The sequence below is a fragment of the Muscardinus avellanarius genome, assembly GCF_963383645.1.
Source record: "Muscardinus avellanarius genome assembly, chromosome: 13".
Classification (NCBI taxonomy): Eukaryota; Metazoa; Chordata; class Mammalia; order Rodentia; family Gliridae; genus Muscardinus; species Muscardinus avellanarius.
In genome coordinates, this window is record NC_137799.1 from 21,747,077 (window position 1) to 21,767,525 (window position 20,449).

The window sequence follows — 20,449 nt, forward strand, 5'->3', positions numbered from 1 at the left end:
CTCAGCTGCCTGCCCCGGGCAGTGCCAGCGGGCAGCTCTCAGTGGCCTAGGTCACTTGCATCTATTGGTTGTCACATAAAAGTCTAACTGCCTGTGGGTGGCCACAGGAGGGCAGAGCAGGGGCCCCAGGGGCCTTGGGGAAGGGACCTGGGCTAGTGGGGGGTGTGGAACGCCAGGTCTAGAGAGGCCGGGGTGGTGGTTACAAGCCCCAGGTCCACCAGCCTTTTCAAACCCCTAAACACAAGCTCTACATGTTTCGAATTCTCCCCAACACAACTTACCTTTTCTCCTACGATTCCTGGCTCTCCGACCAGACCAATGAATCCCAGAAGCCCCTAGAGGACACATTTATGAAAACAAGAAGAAACAGCATGATTTTGGGGACGTGCCAAGTTTCCAGGGTCACAGTCAGCACTTTTCCTTCTGTGGAGCCGGGTACCCAGGTCCCCTGCCTTAGCTGGTCACCCTGCTGGCTGGGGCTGCCCCCCCAGGAGTGTGCGCTCCGGCGCCGTCCTCTCTCCCTTCACTCTACCAGATGGTTCTGTTTTGTGAGCCAAGCGCGGGGCGGCTGCCAACATCTCTAGGAGTACCACACATTCTTCCCGCGCCAGAGTAGGCTGGGAGGCGGCCATGTTTGGAGAGCTGGGGGGTGGGGTGGGGGTAATGAAGCTGTGCTGGGAGGAAGCCATCTGTCCCATCTTTGGGGACTCTGAGACTATTTCAAAGAGAGAAACAAACCCGTTGGCTGGGACCGAAATACCATAACAGCATCTGCCAAAAGACCTGCCTGTAACTTGGGAAGCGGAGGCCAGTTTACTGTCCTCTGAAAGGCTCGCTCTCTCTTGCTGAAAGGACACACTGTGGCTCTTTTTAACTACACTGGGTGACAACTTGCCTCTGTGTTCCAGGAGGTTCTTCTAGGTGGCGGCCAGCGTGACTGTCACCCTGACCGGGAGAGCGTGCATATGTGTAAGGCAGAGAGACACCCTAGAGAAGTCCCCAGAGAGGCAGGACAGCTTCTTGCTGGGGCCCACCATCTTCCCTGCTAGGGGAACGGAGGGGTGCTGTAGCTCTGAGGATCCCAGGTTTGAGGCCAAGAGTTTCTGGGAATATTAAGACAGTGGGTTTGTCCCATAAGAACTGCTCCCTATCCCCCAAACTCTGGCGAGAGTGAAACAAGACCAGGGCTGATAACACACTGGAGTTCATGTACTCTGGCAGGAGGGCCAGGTCACCTGCCAGTCTGCTGAGAAGGTGCCACCCAATTCCAAAGGGTTAACTCTGAGACCCACACTTCTGTCTCTAAGAATAGTTTTAAAGTGGCAGCTTCAGCCAGGACCATATATATCTTGTAGTTGCAGCCTGAGGTTGTAACTGGTCCACGTAGCTCTAAATCCCACACCTCCCCTCCACCCCAAGGCCTCCAAAACATGTGGCCAAGAGAAGAGTCAGTCCTCCCGACTAGCCAGCACTGGGAGGTGAGAGGCTCCTGAGCCCACCCCTGGCTCCCTGGACCCAGAGACCCTCCAGGGGTGATGCCGGAAGTAAAAAGGACCCGGTATGAAGTCACAGCTAATGTGTCCCAAACAAGCGCACCTTTTACTTGTACAATAATTTACTCTAACTTCATCTATGTCACTATCATTCGACCTCCAGGTTTGTGGACCCGGGGCAAATCCGAGTCTCCCTGAACCCCACCTGGGTGATGGGGGACACCCCTGGGGTCATTCTGAGCACTCAAGATGATGCATGGCACCGATAGGCACTCGGTATCTGTGACTTCTCTCCCGTCCCATACTAACTTATTCTAAAAGAACACAGGGTTACGACAGTGGCCTGAGCTCCCCACAAGGGAGCAGCCTGGCTTTTGGAGATGCCAATGAAGGGAAGAAACCCTGCTCTGGTGCAAGGCCCCTGCCTGGCCCCGGGGAAGAAAAAATTTCATAGCTACTTCAAATTTACGAGTTGTTGGGTCCTGGACGGCAGGCAGATCATAAACCTCAAACAAGAAACCAAACAGGATCCCGATGAATAAGGGCCATAGAGCAAGCGCCCCATTCCTGCACCTCCACCTCCAGAATCCCCCACCTCCTGCCCCACACGCTATCCGGGAACACTCTGGCAGGCCTGTCCTGGGGATGGAGTTGAGGCTGGTCCAGGGACTCCACTTGGCAGGTCCAGAGAAGCCGCTCTGAGAGCCGGGGCAGAGCCAGCCCCTCTGGGCTGGCAAGAGGGCCAGGGGAGGGGCGACCCTGTTACCCAAGTGGGTGCCACATGGGCAGGCCCTGAGTCCCCGGTGTCAGGGAGGAGTCTGGCCTGATCCTTACATTGCCTTCCAAGAAAGGGTCATTGTCTGCTATGGGGGTTTCCTTTCCTGTCACCTCCTCCTCCTCACATTCTGCTGGGCACTGGGGACACAGCTGAGGACAGGATGGCTGGGCCTGCCTAGCTGGACCGCACAGCTTGGGGCAGGCGTTTACAAGCTTGATCTCGTCCCCAGCACCTAGGACAGGGCCTGCACTCTCACTGTTTGGAAAATGTGAGTGTTCAGGAAGTCAGAGTTTTCCAGCCTCTCTGAGCAGCACCTGGGAATCCAGCAGGTCAGTCTGGGTTCTGACAGTTTTGTTTCTGCTTGTGATATCTTAGACAAGTTACTTAACTTCTCAGAACCAACCCCAGCTTCCTCATTTGAATAGTAATCAGTAATAATAACAACGACGCGTATGGTCCTTGCTCTTTGGGTGGACTTTTGCAGGCCCTGGTGAATATATAGCCGTTGGCGCAGAGCCTGTGACCCAACAGGTGACTAATAAAAGCAGCTGTTGCTGTGATTATAGGGGGGGGGGTGTGAGCTTTGGATCTCTCCTGCAGAGCCTCTGATTCTGCCATGAGCAGAAGCCTGTCCTATCCCCCTGGCCACACAGGGAGGAGGCCCCGGTGAGCACTGTGCCTCGTGGTGACCTCAGGGTCCGGGTCTGACTCTGAGCCAGCGGGGGCCATGTGAGCCTGGGCTGCCCCAAGCAGGGGCATCTTGGTCCCATCTCTGCCATTGCCGCTCATGGTCATCTTGGTTGTGGCTGTTTCTCCTTTATGAACCCCGGATTGCCAATGGGGACCAGACTCCAAGGGTTCTTAACCTGGGCTCCCTCTAAGGTGCTATGGATAAAATTCAGAGGCCCCATACATTTGAATGGAAACAAATGACAACTTTGATTTTCATTAACATTAATTAAATTCGAGCACATCCTTCAGATACAAGTACAGACAACAAACGCCCCTAGTATTCCCAGTACCCATTATCCCAAAGAGTTACCCGTTATACCACAGTCACTGCTGTGGAGATCTCAAATTACAGCATTAGCCCACCCTATCCCAGCATCCCATACATGAGACATTATAAAACACAAATGGACCAGTGTTAGAGGTGTCCTATCAATTCATAGGTGTCCCACCTATAGGAAATGATGGGACATGATGGGTTAAGGCGGTCACCACTTCAAAGCTGACCTGCCACTAGGTTTTTCTATTGAATACATCAATCACACGAGGACTAGATATGAGTATATGAGTATATCACATCTGGACAGAGTTTCATAATTGTATTTCAATATAGCTGGTTTCCTTTGAGTCCTTTGTTCTTCACTGTATGCACGGAAAAAACTATTCTGAGAAGGGGGTCCATGGGCCATCGGCCCAGCAAAGGAATCCAAAGCATGAGAGCCGGTTAGGGCCCTGGATAAAGCCATTCCCAAGGACCCTCTGTGCCTGCCATTCCAGGAGGCTGAGTATCTATTTCCCCAGGGCTCTACCATTAACATAACTATGAAATTGAATTTGCTGATCAGATTGCTTTTCTTTTTTCCAATCAGGAAATATATCCAGGCTGCGGCCGCCTTTCCAAACTCCTGGGCTTCCCACAGAATGTGCTCGAATGACACTGGAAAGATTTCAAAAATCCGGGCCTCCCCTGGCTTTAATTCCTTTCTGTTCCCCAACAGATGTTGTAGGCCTGGCAAGTAAGCCCGTGGTGCGGGACTCTCACGATACTGACGGTGTTTCTCAGCGCAGCCCAAGCCTCCCGGGTCCCCAGAACTGACCCCCTTCCCTCCTGAAGGGTTTTTTGGAGGGGTCTTTATTTAAAGGAGTGGAGGCGATTGCCACATGCACCTCTGAGCCCAGAGAGCAAGCCTGCAGGAGGTGCCAGAGCTGGGCAGCATGGACCGAGGTATCCCCTCATCAAGAAAAGCTTCTCTAGACTCGGACAATTGATGGTGGTGACCCGCAAGCCTTTTTTTTTAATGACTAGTTGCAACCGCTCCCCTTCTGTGGACCTTGGCCTCACTTCCCAGCAAGCCAGCCACAGGTTTGAATTTCATCTTCTTTATAATTTAGGGGTGCCTGGACCAAGAGGCCCTGGCCAGTGGTTCCACTTCTCTGGCTAGACCTCCCGATCTGTGGACCCAGGGACGCACAGCCGACTGCGGAGGGCCCCTCCCATTTTAACTCCAGTTCTGGGAGCGAAGTCACAGAACCTCTTTGAGCAGAAGCATCAAAAACATCTGTGCAGAGTCAGCGGTGGGGAACAACTTCCTCATTCACAGACCTCCCCACGCTGAGAGCAGCTGTGCCTATCAGTGAGCCGGTGACAGCCGGACCCTGGTGCTAGGGCTGAGCTGAGGGTTAAATGAGATGGTATATATGGGGTGCTTATGCATACAGCAAGGGCTCCCTAAATGCAGCCTCTATGTTCAGAGACCAGTGCTAACTTACCTGCTCACCCACAGGCCCCGGCCTCCCAGGATCCCCTGGTTCTCCCTGTAAAGAAAAAAAAGGAGAGTCTGAGCCTCCTGTGGGACTTGCCAGGGCCACTGGCCTTAGCTGCCATTGGTGGGGTGGACAGGGAACCTCATCTCTAGATTCTGGTCTTGGAGAATTTAAACCACCAGCAGAGACAAAATGGCATTCAGACAGATCCCCTGGCCTGGCTTGGACTCCTGTCACCCACGCCCTCTGGGTGGCCCTTGGCAAATCACTCAGCACCCTGATGTGTGCATCTGTCTGGGTCCTTCAGCAACCCGCTGCACTTTGTGGAAATGGAAACTGGGGCCCAGAGAGGTGGGATGAATGGTCGAGGTCACACCGTGAGCTAGAAAGAGGGCCAGCATTGAAATCTTGGTCTGCTCAATTGAAACGCCATTCCCATTGCAGCAGGCTGCGCAATGCAGGAAGAAGAGGAAACTGGGGGACAGGATACCCAGGTCCTAGACATTCCGCCACCAAAACTCCGCCAGTAGCTCACAGGAGACCTTGGGGAGCCTCTACTCTGAGCTCAGTGTCCCCGGCTACAAATCAGACTCATTTGTCTTCCAGGCTATTTCCGGCTTCCAGATGTGCCCAGCCTGGCAGGCAGTTTGGCCCATGGTTGGTGGCTCCAGCTCTGTAGGTGGCCACAACTGCCTTGGTCACCCCACGGCACGAGCTGGAGAGAGGCGAGCAGACCGTGGGATAAATCCGTCCGAACATGTTGCCTCCCACCACAGAAACCCCACTGGCATCCCCGGGAGAGCGGCGAGACCTCAAAGGGCAGGACGTAGGCTCAGCTGGCCAGGCGTGCAGCTGGGAAATGAACAGGCCTCACTGCGTCCTGGTTAAAGCCTCATTCTCCCCTTCCGACAGGCCGGGGCAGATACAAGGGCCAGGTCCCTGGAGAGAGGGACTGAGTCCTGGGCCACGTGGGTTCCCCCTGGCTCTCCCTACCCTCCGGGGGCTTCTTGGCTGTAAACTTGGCCCAACAATCTCTTGCCTGGAACAGCTGAGAATACCTGACCCTCTGGCATCTCCATCCAACATCGGCCCCCTTCCCAGGGGAGTCCTGGGAAACCCATTAAGAGAGATGCCCGTGTGCTGAGAGTGTTGCCCTCCTACCCTGGACCAGCTCTTTATGATAACTTTAAAAAAATACTGTGAACAAATGTAAAGCAGATGTATTGTACATTAGGGGAAAATACAGAGAGCCAGAGAACAAAAGGAAATATCTTATTATTCCACCACTCAGAGACACTGTCAACTCTTCAGTGTGTGCCCTGTGTGGCAGGGAGAGGGGGCCACAGGGCCCCTGCAAGGGCTCCTGTCTCGTGTGTTTTATAAGCTGACCCCATCACCCATGCACAGGCAACTTCCCAACTTGTATAATATTCTACAATGCCACCATGGGTGGTTGTACTATATCCCATTGCTCGAACAATCCCCCTCTGTTGAACACTTAGGTTATGTTAAGTTTTTTTTTTTTTTCTGTTACCAATACTTAGTGATAAATAGGGACCATTTTTTCTTTTTCATAACTGGCCATGGGAATTGAAGACTTCTCCTGGATTTTTCATATGCCCCCCACAGGTACCCTCACCTTCAAGCCATCTGGACCAGGCTTCCCAGGAAATCCCTTCCGGCCAGGCTGACCCTGCAACAGAGAGAGTCAGGTGAGAGAAGCCATACAGGGCAGTGTTGCGGGAGCCCCAGGGCACTCTGGGGACATGGCACAGCATGCCATGAGCTTGGCAGGGCCATTGTGACCTGGGAGCAGAGGGATATAGAGCCCGATGCCACCAGGCAGCCAGCTGTCCTGAAACACGGGGAGGGGGGATGTCCAGCTGTGTGGCCTCAGGGGAGCCCCACTCCCGGGCTGGACTCCTTGCTTGTAAACAGGGATGGTGGCACCTGCCTTCAACAAGTGGGAGGAGAGGGTGAGTGGCAGAACATCAGGGCGCTGAGTGATGGGACCATGCTAGCAGTCCTTAAAGTGTGGCCGGGGTCCTGAGGGGAGGGAGGGTCAGGAGGTCAAAGCCGTTTTCATGGCAACGCTAAGATGCCATTTCCTCCATCACTCTCACGAGTGTGCCTAGGTCTTAAGGTTGCAAGATACATGGTACCACAGACAGACTGAATCCAGAATGTCCCTTATCTCACTCAATTGCTTTGCTTTGAAAACTATAGTGGGTTTTGGTTAGGGTAAGAAAAACATTATTTTTGTTTACGTGAAAATGGGATCATGATAAATTTGCAATGAATTAATAAACACATTTAGAGTGTATTGGTTTATTGGGTGTGGTGGTACATGACTGTAATCCCAGTATTTGGGAAGCTGAGACAGGAGGATTGCAAGTTCAAGGCCAACCTCATCAACTTAGTGAGACGCTATTTCAAAATAAAAAATAAAGAGAGCTGGGAATGTAGCTCAGAGGTAGAATACCCCTGGGTTCATTCCCCAACCAAAAAAAGAAAAAAAGTAAGTACATTAAATTAAGTGTCTTGGTTTTAGTTATTCATCAATACTTGTAACCCACACAGGCAAAAGCTCACTGGATCCTGTATCTTTTTTGGGGGAGGGGGGGTGCTGGGGATTGAACCCAGAGGCATTCTACCTCCAAGCTACACCCCCTACCCGATTTTATTTCTTATTTGGAAACACAATCTCACTGGGTTGCTGAGAGCCTAGCTAAGTTGCCGAGGCTGGCTTTGAACCTGAGATCCTCCTGTCTCAGCCTCCCAAGTACTGGGACTACAAATGTGCACCACCACGCCCAGCTCCTGTATTCTTTTTTTAAGAGTGTGAAGCCACCCTGAGACCAAACCCTACTGAGTTGGGGGAAGGGAATGAAGCAGGGACTCCTGAGGAGCTGCCGAGAGCAGTGGAGAGCTTGGGCTTGGGTTCCAGACAGGACACCTCCACTTCCTGTTTAACCAGGCTATGAGCTCCTAGCTAACCCGTCCACTCCTGCAGTCTCAACGGGCTCCTCTCTGATGAAGCTGAAAAGATCGGTGCCCCCCAAGGGGATCCAGTGAGGAACTGGCTCCCCAGCGTCCACCACGGTGGGTGCAGGGGCAGTCCGCCTGCTTCCTGTCCGTCTCCTCTGGAATCTCTCTTGGGCCTCTCTCTGCCAGACCCAAGGCCCTGGCTGCTCTCTGGGGCACTGGCCAGATGTTGCCCTGCCTGTTCACAGCTGGCTCAACCCAAGCAAATCCCAGTTGCCCTGGCCAGCGACACTTACCTCCATGCCAGGGACCCCTGGTGGCCCCGTGGGTCCCTCATCTCCCTAGAGTTGGGAGACATGACAGAGGAGAAAAGGGAGAAAGCCAGTCAGTGGGATTGTGGCAGAACTCGTCCTGTGCAGAGGGGCAGGGGTGGTCACTTTGCTGAAGAAAGGGGCAAAGTCAGGAGGAGCAAGAGGCAAGCACAGGAAGGGCTTCTCGGGCAGAGAACTGGGGACCGCAGCACATGGCTGGGCAGCCTCTTCTCCTCTCCTCCCTCCCCGTTTTGCCAAGGTCCTCCAGCAGGCCCACGCAGCCTCCAAACTGGTCCCTCTGGCAGGCCAAGCCTGACCAAGGGGCCCCCACAGAGCTGCCCCCCTCAGCTCCTCCTCCAGCTTCCAGGAAAGCAGCCCTACGTGGAGGCTTCCAGAGCCAGGGCTGGGACCCCGCCAGCTCCAGCCCCAGCCCCAGCCCCAGCCCCAGCCCCAGCCCCAGTCCCAGCCCCAGCCCCAGCTGGGGGAAGGAATGCCTGCCTGCAGTCCTGTGGAGTCTGGCCAGGGCCTTGTGTCACTAGGGCTGGGGCGAGGCTGAGGAGGGCCTGGCAAAAAAGGCAGGCAAAATCTGAGGCCTGCCACAGAGCTCCCACAGAGGCCCTCAGGCCCCTGCGGGGAGTGCAAATGTTTAACAAAAAGATTGTCACCTGTCACATACTAGCTATACAAGTCATGTTCTCCAGGGACGGCCTGCCACTCCCAGGAGCCTGACAGTAATGTGACATCCCAGATCCGTGTCATGGACTTTGGACTTCAGCAAGCCTGGGTTCCTATTAAGGCTTTGCCTGCTACTAACTCTGGGACCTGATGGGGCTCTTTATCCCCTTCGGTGGCCTCACCTATAAAACGGAGTGGGCAGTCCACTCCAATAGCTCGATAACTGCTGCTGTGCGCAGGAGCTGCAGCTCCAGGACAATGAATGCCAGGGCAGCGAGGGCCACAGGATGGAGGCTCTGCCAGGCCAGGACCAGGGCTGAGAAGCATGAGCGATGGGTGGTTGCCAGGTGGCCCTGAGCTGTGTCCTGGCTGAGACAGGGCTGTGGAAAGGCCAGAGTGGGCAGTGGGGACGGGCAGGGCCACACTCACCTCAGGGCCCAGCTGTCCAGGGGGTCCTGGCAGGCCTCGAGCTCCAGGCTTGCCCTGAGAGAAGGGAACAAGGGTCTCAGTGGTGGTATCCGCATCTCCATCACAGCCGGAAACTCCGTGATTTCCAAGCCTGCTGCACCTGTGTTCTGCGAAGAAGCGCTGTGTACTTCTTCAACCCGGGCCATCATGGGCAGGGACTCACCTTTGTACCTTCAGGACCATTGTCCCCAGGGGGGCCGATGTCTCCGGGAAAGCCCTAAGGGGAAGCAGAGGACAGGGTCAGCTGGCTGTGAAGGGAAGGGCCCAGGGCATCTCAGTGAGTCCTCCTCCCTAAAACAAGAGGTCCCAGCCCAGTCTGACACCTGAGAGTGACTGAAACATGCAAAACCGTACAGAAAAGTGGACGGTTGTCACACACGAGGCCATCTAAGCCAGAATTCCCAAGTCCCGTGTGGCCACCGGGAGGAGTTAGCAGTGTCATGGGCCATCGCTGCCCGAGCTGCGGTCATCCTACAATGTGACTCTTTTCTAGGTTTCTGAGCTGTTGAAAGGATTGAACCAGCTACTTTAATTAATCACTGCTTCTCCTATCAGGAGCTAAAATCCCAGCATCCCGGCCAGGCATCCCTACCAGATGTGCTGGGCTCTGCCCCATGCAACCCATTCTGGCCCACAGCTCCCGGATGAGACCAGTCCCACTGACACCTGCAGCAGAAGGTTCTGGCATGGGGCCCAATTGCCTCCCTTCCCCTCCACATCCTTGAGCTGTTGCTCAGGGTCCCGCAGGCACAGGGCCCCCTCAATCACTCTTGGCAATGTTGCACAATATGGAGACCATTACCCCACTCCCCACGCCTTCCCCTTCCCTGTCCCTTCAGTGACTGCTAGTCAGGGGCCCAGGGCCCTTCGATGGGCTGTTTCCAATCAGTCAGTTTCTATTGCCAGTGATCACCAGGGGCCCCGGCTTCTTTTGTTGTGGTCTGATCAGCCTGAGCTGGTGTGGGAACATCCCCCTCCTTGTTTCAAGGGTAATGCCTCTGTTTATTCAGTCTAGAAGCTCCTAAGCTCTTATGGCAGCACCATTTCTTTCGTTTCTTGCCAGCTAGAAACCAAAGCCTTTTTAAAAACAAATTTTGGGGACCAAATTTTTGTGACTTTGCCTTCATAAATTTTTTTTCTTCTTCTTTTAACCTCTTAGCACCTCCTCTACAATTCTGGCTCAAACATCTTCACACCCTTCTCACTGGCAAAAGCAAGAACAGTCGTGAATTTGGAGCTAAGCTGTGTAGCCAAAACCTCGTGTCTTTTTTGGAGATTAAAATCTTATCCTGCCACCCATTACTGTGTGACTCCAGGCAAGTCCCTTAGCCTCTCTGGCCTGGGCTTTCTCATCTGTAGAAGGGTGACTAAAATACCCACCTTACAGGGCTGGACTGAGGTTTAAATGAACAACACAGCAAAGTGCTCCTGGCTCCTGGCACTGAGTAAAGGCTCAGTAAAGAATCTGCATCCACTATGTGTTGGGTCCCTGGCTGGGAAACAAGCCAGGCAGAGGAGACCCATCTCCAGCCAGGACCTGGCAGCTGGGACGCTGGTCAGTCTGTATGTACTGGGATCCAGCCCTACGGAGTGCAGGTTATTGGCCAAATGGACCAAAATAGAGAATGAAGCTGGGAGAGGCAGATGCCCGCTTAGGCAGGGACCCTGGAGAGACCCAAAGTTGACACGACTCACCACTACCCAGCATTGTGGCTCTGAGGAAGCCACTCCCCTGAGCTGGGACTCAGTTTTCTCCTCTGTAGTCTCCCTCCCCTGGTCACCATGGTGATCTAGCAGGCTCATCCTGACATCCCGAGACCCAGAGAAACCTAATGAACCCAAGGGAGCCTGCTTTCCACCCTCGCGAGCCAGGCTGCTGAGAATCCCAACTTGGTGACCAGTGGAGAACCAAGGCCACGCAGGAGAGGCCAGCTCCATCCATTTAATGGTAGGGCCGTGGCCTTGCCAAAGTCAACAACATGTAAAGCCAGCCTGCGACTTTTAGGAAACATCCTCCCATCTGTCCAGGAGATACGAGGAGTATACTTGTGAGGTTTTGGAGAGATTGCAGAGCCAAACTCTGGGCTTGGATGCAAGATGGTGGATGAGTGAGGCTCAGAGCTGGGAACTGGGGCTGGGTGCCACTGACCTGAGCTGGACAATGGCCTCGGTTCTAAGGACACCTGAGGCTAGAGAGAGGTGCCAGAAAAGCCGGGCTGCCCCATCACTCCAGTGCAGGCGAACACCAAGTGGGAGCTAAGGGTTAGCTCTCCACGCTAAGCATCACACTCATCAGCAACTCTCAGGCGCTCCCTGTGCTCATCCAGTTAGTGTATTAGTTGCTAAATCCACCCTCCATTAATTTCTCATTCTTCATTTAAAAACCAGAGTTTAGCCAGTGGCGCACACTTGTAATCTCAGCATTTGGGAGGTTGAGACCGGAAGATCGTGGTTCTCGGACAGCCTCCTCTACTTAGTGAGGCCCTCTGCAACTTAGGGAGCTCCTGTTTCAAAATAAAGAATAAAAAATTGGGCAGGGGGTGTAGCTTGGAGGTGGAATGCCCCTAGGTTCTATCCTCAGGCCCACAAAAAACAAACAAACAAATAAACAGAATTTAATCTGAGCACCCTGGCACATGCCTAGTACTTGAAAGACTAAGACAGGAGAATCACAGATTCAAGGCCAGCCTCAGCAACTTAGAGAATCCCTGTTTCTAAATCAAAGGAAATAAAAAGAAGCCGGGGTGGTGGCCCATGCCTATAATTCCGGTACTTGGGAGGCTGAGACAGGAGAATCCCAGGTTCAAAACCAGCCTCAGCAACTTGGCGAGGCCTTCAGCAATTTAGTGAGACCTTGTTTCCAAATAAGAAATAAAATCAGGTTGGGGGGGGGGATAGCTCAGGGGTAGAATACACGTGGATCTAATCTCCAGTACCAAACAAAACAAAACCAAAAACCAGAGTTTAGTATTTCTTTCTTGTTCCCTGCAGTTGGGAGCTCTGGCTTGGGGTGAGGAAAGGTCCAGGGTGCAGAGAGGGTTTTTGGGTGGAAAATGGCAGCCCAAAGGGCTTTCCTGACACTGAACCAGGGAGGCCACAGGGCAGGGGAGGACCCAAGGACCCGCTCTTCGTCCCTGTTTTGAGAGCCCCTGGGTATAAAATGAGCAGGCAAAGGTGAGAATAGAGAGGTTGCTGATCTAGGGCTTTCTATGCTCAGCCTCAGCTCTCATTGGCTGTGTGACCTCGGGCAAGCCCCTCCCTGCCCCAGGGCCTCAGTTTACCAAGGACCACACCCAGTCCCAGCCGCAGTCAGACAGAGAAATGGGGCATCACATACCTCAGGTCCAGGGGGCCCAGGAAATCCAAGGGAGCCTTTGTCTCCAGCTCTGCCCTGCGAAGAGATGGGCAGGGGGGTGAGCACAATCCCCTCTCACCACTGCCCTGTCAGTCTATGGAGTCGATGAATAAAAACTGCCCAGGCGGCTCACAGGCACCCTTGACACTTCTTATTAGCCAGGGGACCCCAAGGAACTCACTTAGTTCTTTAGAAATTTAGTTTCTCCATCTATAAAATGGGAACAATAAAAATTCCCTGCCTCCTAGGCTCTCAAAGAAACACAGTCACAATAGGGGTGATGCAGAGGTTCCTAAACCTATTTGACTTACTGCCCTTTTCCAGAAAAAAAAAAAAATTACTCAGTGTCCCCACCTGCAAATATACCTCCTTTAAGTAAATGAATAGGAAGAGGCAGTGGCAAATTTGAATTCTTTTATGCATCTCTGTTTTGTTCCAGCACCTTCCACTTCGGGAAGCTATAAACACCTAATAAACGGTACCTACTGCTATTATGACTTTACTGTTTTTCACAGGCTCAGGAGCCTGATTTCCACCAGAGCCTCTCAGTGAAGGAAGCATGATGGCCACCCCTCTGTGCCTCCGTGTCCACGTCTGGACAATGGACACATGACCATTCTTGCCCAGTTTCTGCAGGAGGGAAAGAATTCCCTGATGTGAAGGCCTCACCAGCCACATCCAGTGACAAGTTGGAGACTCAGTTTCCTAAGGACAAAATCCAAGATTCAAAGTGTCGGGGAAGAAGTTACTCACCAGAGGGCCTGGCTTCCCCCGTGCGCCCGGGAACCCTGGCAGCCCCTGGCTCCCCTGGAAAGACACGGGTTAGGCCAGGGTTAGTGGAGAAATTAGTGGAGAACAGAGATGCTGGTGAACAGCTGCTTGGCCTTCTGCCAGCCCGAGGCTGAAGGAGGCCCACTTCTGAGACGCAGAAGTACCTTTCCCCCTGCCTACACACCTGGAGGCTGGGCCCACCCCTGTCCTCACCGGTACCCTGGGCCCAGCAAGCCCTGCTCTTTAGACCTGCGGAAGTCTGGAGACCAGGACCCAGCAGGCCTGTGTGGTCACAGCCCAGAGCCACGGAGGCTGGGTCAGGACAGGACAGGCAGGAGGGAGGGCGGAAGAGGGGGAGCTGGCCAACATCTGGCCGGGTGGACGGGCTGGGAAAGGTCCAGATGTGGCCACACGGTGTGGGACACAGATAAGAGGAGCCGGTCTCAGCAGGCCGCGGCTGGCCTCTGGAAGTCAAGGCCACCCCGGCTCCTCCCCCTCTTCAATCATCAGTGAGGCCAGGTCCCCCCTTCCCCCCGCCCTCCCTCCTACTTGTCCTAAATATTAACAGTTATGGGCAGGACCCTGAGCAGAGCCGCCAGGGCAGGCTGCGGCCCTGTCCTTAGGGAACTTGCTGTCTGGAAGGGGGCTGAGCACAGGTCTCCAGTCCCAGGGGAAAAAGATGCTGGCGAGATACTGTGATGGTGAGCAGGCAGAGCAAATGCCCTTTGGGCAGGAAGTGTGGGCAAAAGGCCTGAGGCCCAGCAGGCTCAGAGTGTAGGGCCATGGGGCCAGGGGCAGGAGAGTGTCAGAGGGACCTGCTCCCTGGGGTCCTGTGTGGGGAGCCAGGACTTCCCTCTGGGAGCAGTAGGGAGCCATGGATGGTGTATGAGCACAAAGCATAGCTGTGCCCTCAGGGGCACATAAAGGGACAGTGAGGAAGATGGTCTGGAGGGGAGGAGACCGGGGGTCTGGAAAGAGCTGTGCAATCCAGGGAAGAGAAGATGACAAGCAGGTGGGTGGGAGGGAGAAGACAGGTTTGTCTGGAATAAAGCCATCTCGCAGGTGGGTCTTGGCCCACATGGGGCCTGGGAAGTCAGCCAGGCCTGGGGCGGGGGTGGGAGGGGAGCATTTGATGCAATTACCTTGTCTCCTTGGAAGCCGGGATCTCCCAACACACCTGGGACCCCTTGCTCGCCCTAAGTACACACCAGCAAAGAAGATTATAAGGGGGGCCACGCAGACCCCAAAGCCCCCCATGGCCGGGCCCCTGGTGAGGGGCAGCCTTGGTCAGCAGCCACCTGGTGGGGACCTGCCTGCAGCTGTCAGGAGCTGGACATGCCACCGACAGCGGCCGGGCGCCCAGGGTCACCTGGCCCTTCTCAGAGGACCTACATTTGCAGAGCAAAGGAACCGCTTCTAGAGCCTTCGACCTTTTCTTTGTCAGCAGCTGTGTGTCACACAGGGGCAAAGGCCGTGCCTGCCCCCACCGCCATGGCTTCTGAGCGCCCATGCCTGCTGCCTGGCACTTTTCCCCACCAGGCTGTGAGCTGTCCCATCTTCCTTCTGTGCCAACAACCACTCCAGCCTACTTCTAATTAGCTGCTTTTAATCAGTTAATGCGTGAGAAAGCAGATCGCCCGGCTTATTAAGACTATATGTAAACAGCGAGTAAACTGGTCCTGACTTAGGTCTAGGTGTTTCTTTTCTAAGACACTGGAAGGCCCAGGCGTGGTGATTCTGCCGGTGGGAGGCCTCCATCTTTCCCTCCTTGGTCCAGCCATGTTCTGGAAAATGAGCCATCATTTTCCTCTTAGAAAGATCCTTCCTCTTAGGGTTGGAACCCACTCACACAGCCCTCCCAGTTCCCAGCCCTCCATGATGGGCATCACCCACAGCTCACAGGCCCCACACTCAGAGAACATTTCCATCCCTGGGAGCAGAGGGAAGAATGGGAAGAAAATCCAGGAAGAACAGGGAGAATCTTAAAAAACAAAACAAAAAAACCCACATTTTACAGCGAAGGCCGGGACCCAGCAGAAGAACTTCCTCTGCTGAGCAAATGCCAGAATTGGAAAAAGAATATTATTTTTTTGGATTTACTTTGGTTTTTCCAATTTGAAAAATCCTGTACAACACCCTGGAGTTTTGAGAACTGAGGAACATTTTTTTTTTTTTTTTAGTGTCCAAAGGAGGAGTGAGGGAGTAAAAAAAAATTAAAATAAGAGAAAAGGAAAGTTTAAAAGGCATCTGGAAATTAGGACGATGGGTCTGGAGAGAGCTGGCCCAGCAGGGCCGTGGTTCCAGAATGTGCCTCCAAGCTGGAGAGGAAGCCAAGAGGTTGTAAGCGGGCCCGAAGCCAGGCTGGGTCATGGAAACACTGGGGTTGGGACAGGAGTGTCCATGGAAGATGAGGGTGGCCCTTCCCTTCCCGAGGAGGGTCAGGGGTAGGGACATGCCTATGATTGATCAGAACACAAGATTCAGACCCCTCCCACCAAAGAGACTCAAACGAGACCCCCTGCCCCGCAAAGACTTATCCCATTTTTCTAAAAACTATTAGCACAGAAATCATTTCCTCCTTTTTCCGTTTCTTCCTGGAGCTTCACATGCCTAAATGTCCCAGCAGCTGCCAGTGGCCCAGCTACTCTCTGGAACATTTTTATTCCCAGGTCCGCAAGCTGCTCTGAAGAAGAGCTTATAAGATTTCTAAGCTCTTATCCCCCAACTTCCTTTCTCCCTTGACCATGTCAACTTTTTTACAGCAAAACCTCAGGATACACAGGTAGTTAGGAGAGGGAGGCAGGAAGAGGGGCTCAGCAGGCCGTCAGAGCCAGGTGGTGGAGTGCGGGGGTAGAGGTAGAACAGGCAGGGAAAGAGCTGGGGTCTGCAGGGCACAGGGCTGGCTCCCTGAATACGGGTGAATAAAACAATCTGCATGTGTCTGTTTGGCCCCAAAATTCCAATTTTTGGTGGGTCTGGGAGCCTGGATTGGCTCCTCAGCAGAGCACAGTATTTCCTTTAATGAATCTCTTCCTCTCTTTGGGTCTCAGTGTTCCCAGCTGTGACATGTAGGTCCCAGAGGAAGTGAATTCCCAGAGCCTTATCCACTTGGACCGCCAATCCTCGGTTCTGCTGGATGGTGGAAATGTCTGGAGCCAGATGCCAGGTGTGAATCCTGATCCTCAAGTTATTGGCTATGTGACCTATCATAGGGTGTTGGAGGAGGGAGGGGCCGATACAGATGGAGGTGTCTTGTATATCACCCATTCCTGTGTCAGGTACAGGGATGTTTTTATGATTAGATATAGAATGTCTCCTGAAGAGTTAATGTATTGATGCTCAGAGTTGATATGATTATGTCATGCCAGTTGTAATCTTATCAGTAGATAAATCAATAGTAATGGACTCACTGGGTGGCAACTAGGCAGGTGGGTGTGGCTGGAGGAAATGGGTCTATAGGCTCTTATCCCCCAACTTCCTTTCCTAGCCACGTGGTCTTAGGGATTGTGCTTATGTCTTTGAATCCTCTTGTCTGTTTGCTCTCTTTCTCTGCACTTCATGATGTAAGGGCAGAGCCCCTGCTTCCTCCCTCTCTCTGCTTTCTATCACCATGTCCTGAGTTCTACAGACCCAGCCTGACATGGACTAAACCTCTGAAATCTCCAGAACTGTGAGCAAATAAGTCTTCCTTCCTCTAAGTTGTGTGACCAATTGTTTTGGATTATATCAGTGAGAATGTTGACTGAAACAGCCACAGAGTTATTTAAAGACAGGTGCAAGAGCAACCTGTCATGAAGCCAGTATGGATCACTTCCTCCTCCAGTGCCTGTCACTCCATTGCAGCATGACCCAGGCCAAGTGCTACCCCCTATCTGACCCCAGGACCTATCCCCCAGCTCTGCTTTAGCACAGGGTGAGAGTCTTGCAGCAGATTTGTACAGAGGACAGTTGCAAGTCCATAGCAGTTGGTGAAGCAGCTCAGGGCTCAGCAGTCTACCTGTTTCCCCAGGCATCTCAGAGGGAGATGGGTTTCCAGGTCTATGCTGGGACAAGTTATGTGGACTCATTTATGTGTTCACCACATCCCCAGCTCTGCTCTCTGGAATCAGAGACCTGCCTTGACTTACCCCAACCTATGCCTATCTGTCAAGGTCTGTGGGCTCCCAGGAGTCTACCTGAGCCCTGCCCAGAGGGGCCAGAAGAAGCAGGGAGCAGAGATTGAGGGGGTAGAAGGAAGGCAGGAGCGCGGGGAGTGGACCTGGCGGGACATCGGCGGCAGCCTCCAGGCGGAGAGGGGCGGCATGCACATAACCCACGGTGCAAGAAGGGAGCGTTCCGATCACCTTATCACCTTTCAGTCCGGGCTCCCCCATGCTGCCCATCAGTCCCTGCAAGACAAAGGGCCCTGGGCCGTGAGGGAGGCTCCACACTGCAGAGGTTAGGTGCCCTGGCTGGACTAGATCCCCACCCCAGAGCTCAGTGTTCCTGGTTGTAATAGGGGGCACACTGACTCTCATCTGGCTGGGCAAGGTGTGGCATGAGGTTCTGGGAGAAGCAGTTAACTGGTAAACAACCACCCTGGGGGTAAACCAGGAAGGAAAGGGGCCATAACCAGCTGTCCCCAGTGTGGTCCCTGCAGGCCAGTAGTCTCCCGCATGCCCTCCCCTTTCTGAGGGAACCCAGATCGCCACAATGGTTTCTATGGCCCTGGCAATGACCCCCACCAGGACTTTCAGAGCCCCAAGGCCCAGGACCATGCCAGGCTCACACTGAGCCCAGGGACCAGTCCAATAAAGTGGCCTGGCCTAAATGACATACTGATGACAGCCGGCCCTCAGGCCAGAGAGGAACAGCGTTCCTGATGGTCTGAGTTTCAGTCTATCATCCTCAGGGCCTCCTCTCCTCCCGCCAGCCCCATCCGAGGGTGCCCTCCTCTAGGGGTGCAACAGGGCCTGACGGGGATGGGGGGAGGCTTGCTTACCTTCACGCCCTTGGGTCCCGGGTAGCCGATTGGACCCAATGCTCCCATGTCACCCTGGGAAGAGAGAGAAGAGGCCATGAGAGGCGGCCCTGGGGCTGGGGTCTCGAGTCCCATCGATCCTCATTCTGTGTATTTCCACCTAAGTGCTGGAGTAGATTCCACATGGCTCCTTCTCCAAGTCCATGTCGCAGGGCTCACCTCGCCTGCCAGCACGTCTCTTCAGATACTTACTGGTGATTCTCTCCCCACCAGCTGCAGGAATTGGGGCCTTTCATTTGACTTCCTCAGGCCTCAGTTTCCCTCTCTATAAAATTGGGACAATGCCCCCTCCATACACACACACACACACATCAAGCTGCTGCAAGATTTTAAAAAATGCATATGCCAGAGTTTAGGTTCCTCTGGCTAAGTGATGGGGGCGCCCTTCCTGGTCCCTGGAGGCCCAGTCATCTCTTCAGCAGGGCAACAAGAAGGACTTCCAATCCCTGTGTCCCGGCACTGGTCATGGCCCCAGTGGGCTGCTGATAGTGGCTGGCCGACCTGGACTGCAGGCTGGGAGCCAGCTTTGGGTTGGATAAGACTGTGCAGGGACCCTCAGTTACTCCTTGTGATAGCCCTTAAAGACCAGTTCTACTCCTATGCCCCTTTTATAGACTGAGGACTTGAGCAATGTCTCTGAGCCAGAGCAGAGCCTGGATCCACGCCAGGCAGTTGTTGCCAGGCTTCTAAGGAGTTCTGAAGTCATCTTTGGAGAGGATGAGGATGAGGAGAAGCCAAATCACTGTTGTGGGAGGAGGAGAAGCTAGCCCTTCAGAGTCACATTTTTGCAGCCCTATGGTGGCCCCATCCCCATGTTCCTGGATGAAGGTGGCCAACCAGAGCTCCCTTGACCGTGCAATAAACGCAGGGAGCTGGGCCCCAGTGTGGGCATCCAGCCCCAAGGGGGAAGAAATCTATGGCTGTGGGGCACAAATGGGGCAGTAACAGCTTGCATAGGGTGGGTTCTCCTGTGTGAGCAGGACCCCCATACTGTCACATAAAAGCAGGGAGAGGGACAGAAGAAACCCCAGGCCTAGTCTGAGGACAGCTGGCAGAGCAAGTGTCTGCGGTGCCCAAGCCACCCATCAGGGTGGCTGGTAGGGACATGGAATGTCACATACCCACAAGAAGGAACCTTAGTTGGGTTTTTATCTCTACCATTCCGAGGCTCCCAGACCCCAAGCCACACACTTTGCCTTTTGTCTCAAGACACCCCACCCCACAACCATCACCAACCGCATCTGTGGCCGCTGACAGGCCCCTACGGTGTGCCAGTTACGGGCAGCTGTGCCATGCCCTCATCAGTGACACTAATTGCCACCTTGAGCCATCAAGCCAGGGTCGGTGCTATGGCTCAGATGCCTGCCCAGAACTGGGGCCACTGTAAGCCACCAGCACCAGCAAGACCCGTTCTAACAAGTGAGAAGACTGGGGCCAGGAGGGAGGAAAAGCCACCTGCCCAGGCTGAGTGAGGATAAGGGGCCGAGACAAGACCAGAGCCCACGGGCCCAGCTCACTGCCCTGGCTGGGCTGGTGACTCTGATGAAGTTTGCCTGGGAGAATCTGGGGTGCCTGGATGCCCTTAAAGTGACATGAGGTCAGGGCCCTGCACGCTCCCTCCCAAGCATCTTGCCTTCCTGCCTTCTGACCCTGATTCCACCTGTGGTCTCTTCTTAGTGTCCACAATGCTCCCCTGTCCCCAGGGCCAACAACATTTCCCAGATCCAGAGGCTGGGTGGCAACTGCGGTCAGGTCTGGAGCCTTATGCATTCACTTGCAGCACCCCGCCATGACTGACCTCTATGCCTGGGCCTCTAGGACCACCATGGACCCCACCACCAGTCTGAGGTCAGGTGCCTGGTCTGGGACATTACCTCTGTGAGCTTGGAGTGTGGTCACAGGAGCTGCACAATAAATGTAGCTTAAAGAATGGCCCAAGAGGAACCAGCCTTTCTTTAACAGAACATGGCGGACATGCCTCCCTCCAGAAGACCTGAGCAGGGCAGGCAGGTGGGGCGCTGTGGCCAGTCCTGGCTTCTATGCAGTCCCACTAAGCACCTTTTCTCATACCAGAGCAGCCCCAGACAACATGCCCCCAGG

The 20,449-nt window shown here is 54.0% G+C and overlaps 1 protein-coding gene across 1 annotated transcript in view; it reads right to left on the reverse strand.

Moving 5' to 3' along the window:
* The window catches only part of COL27A1 (collagen type XXVII alpha 1 chain), a gene marked incomplete at both ends in the record, with an annotated part of 125,961 nt that overhangs the window by 46,915 nt on the left and 58,597 nt on the right, over nucleotides 1-20,449 (reverse strand). The window contains 11 exons of the mRNA XM_080709248.1: nucleotides 282-335; nucleotides 4,771-4,815; nucleotides 6,404-6,457; nucleotides 8,046-8,090; nucleotides 9,165-9,218; nucleotides 9,367-9,420; nucleotides 12,541-12,594; nucleotides 13,312-13,365; nucleotides 14,472-14,525; nucleotides 17,673-17,717; nucleotides 18,311-18,364. Of these exons, the coding sequence (XP_080565374.1) occupies nucleotides 282-335; nucleotides 4,771-4,815; nucleotides 6,404-6,457; nucleotides 8,046-8,090; nucleotides 9,165-9,218; nucleotides 9,367-9,420; nucleotides 12,541-12,594; nucleotides 13,312-13,365; nucleotides 14,472-14,525; nucleotides 17,673-17,717; nucleotides 18,311-18,364 (567 nt within the window). The remainder of the gene's footprint in view (nucleotides 1-281; nucleotides 336-4,770; nucleotides 4,816-6,403; nucleotides 6,458-8,045; nucleotides 8,091-9,164; nucleotides 9,219-9,366; nucleotides 9,421-12,540; nucleotides 12,595-13,311; nucleotides 13,366-14,471; nucleotides 14,526-17,672; nucleotides 17,718-18,310; nucleotides 18,365-20,449) is intronic.